Source organism: Nuphar pumila, chromosome 12, assembly GCF_984573655.1.
Source record: "Nuphar pumila chromosome 12, dmNupPumi1.hap1.1, whole genome shotgun sequence".
NCBI lineage: Eukaryota > Viridiplantae > Streptophyta > Magnoliopsida > Nymphaeales > Nymphaeaceae > Nuphar > Nuphar pumila.
The window spans coordinates 103,556,340-103,557,922 of record NC_143260.1 but is presented as its reverse complement, the minus strand read 5'-3'; the positions used below and the strand labels follow the sequence as shown (position 1 = coordinate 103,557,922).

General features: G+C 41.6%; 1 protein-coding gene across 1 annotated transcript; it reads right to left on the bottom strand.

The window, feature by feature from the left end:
• Nucleotides 1-349: 349 nt before the first annotated feature.
• LOC149821413 (uncharacterized) lies at nt 350-910 on the bottom strand. The gene has a single exon (XM_089981948.1). It carries the CDS (start codon nt 908-910, stop codon nt 350-352), a length of 561 nt encoding a protein of 186 aa, XP_089838074.1.
• Between the last annotated feature and the right edge of the window lie 673 nt (nt 911-1,583).

Genomic DNA, 1,583 nt, shown 5'->3' with positions numbered 1-1,583 from the left:
CTGTGTCTACTATCCAACTTGACGGATCGGTAATGGAAAGAAAGGCTAAAGAAGAAGTACCTGAATCATCATCTTTTATAACAGTCACATCAACGATCTTCTTTGAAAAATCACTCAGGATTCGGGATAACTGATTAATTATAAATGTCGACTCACTGCCTCTGACAGCCATGTGAGCACCCTTAGATCTCATATTCTGATACTGATTTTTCTTATTTAACTTCCAGCACTTGTCTTTAGTATGATTCTCCTTTTTACAATAAGTACAGAACAACCGGGTAGCCGAATTGGTATGATTGGTCTTATGTTGATCACGAGAGTTATCAAGATTGGTTTTAACCAATAGAGCTTATTTATTTTTGTCAACTTTAGAGGACGTCTGCATAACCTTTTTACGACATTCTTCACGCATGACAATAGAACATGTGGTATTTAGAGATGATAATTCTGACGTCATCAATATCTGGCTAAGTAATTGCTTATAGTCATTGCCCAAACCAGCAAGCATTTGAAATAGTTTCTCTTGTTCGCGCCACTTATTCATAGTAGCCAGATCTGTCACCGTGGGAGTATAAGAATCTAACTCATCCCACATTGCCCTGAGAGCCCCAATGTATTCACTGAAGGATTGATTTTTCTTTTTATGATCTTTTATTTGCATGACTAAATGATATCGATGAGCAACATTGAACTGCTCACCATACAACTCTCGGGTTGCATCCCAAACAGCCTTTGCTGAGTCTAGGAACAAAAAACCATAAGAAATTTTGGGCTCCATGGAATTCAGGATCCAAGCCATGATCATGTGATCAGCAGAGATCCATTCTTCAAGTTTAGGATCATCATCAGAGGGTTTCAGTGTCTTGCCAGTAATATGACCCAACTTTGATTTACCACTCAAAAATAGCATTGCAGATTTTGACCACAACAGATAATTTAACACTACAAGAAAAATGTGGATTAGCGACAGACACTATCCGTCGCTAATCTGTCTCTAATCCATCGCTAAACAGTTTAGCGATGAATTGACGACGGATTAACGATGAATAGCATCTGTCGCATAATCTTAGTCGCTAATTAGCGATAGAACTTATTTGTCGCTACGTCCATCGCTAATTTGCGACAGATTAGTGACAAACATGATCCATCGCGAGTACGTCATTATTTTAAATTAGTGACGGATAATATTCGTCGCTAATCCATCGCTAAATTTTTAAAAAAAATAAAAAAAATATTGCTCCCTATCGAGCGGTATTCTGGCAACAATAGGTCAGACTTGTATCACACTACACATCATTGCACACGAGCGGCACGGCCTACCACTGTAGGGTCTTTTGCACAGAACCGACATACTCTTTGGCGCGCTCTCTGGCGGAGGCGGCGATCAGTGAGGTGATCGTCTAGACGACGCACAGCTTCAGTCTGCCATTCATGTAAAATGACTCTGGGATGCCTCCTTGGTCCTGAGGGCCGCAATTGGGGTCCCTCTCAGCTTCAATGGCGAGATCGATGGGAAGAACGTAGCCAGCAGCAGGCCACCAGCGGAAGGAGGGGGCGATGAGGATGGCGCAACTCTCGAGTGA

Excerpts from the sequence above, each read along its gene's own strand:
- LOC149821413 (XM_089981948.1), bottom strand. The coding sequence starts at position 910 with ATGCTATTTTTGAGTGGTAAATCAAAGTTGGGTCATATTACTGGCAAG.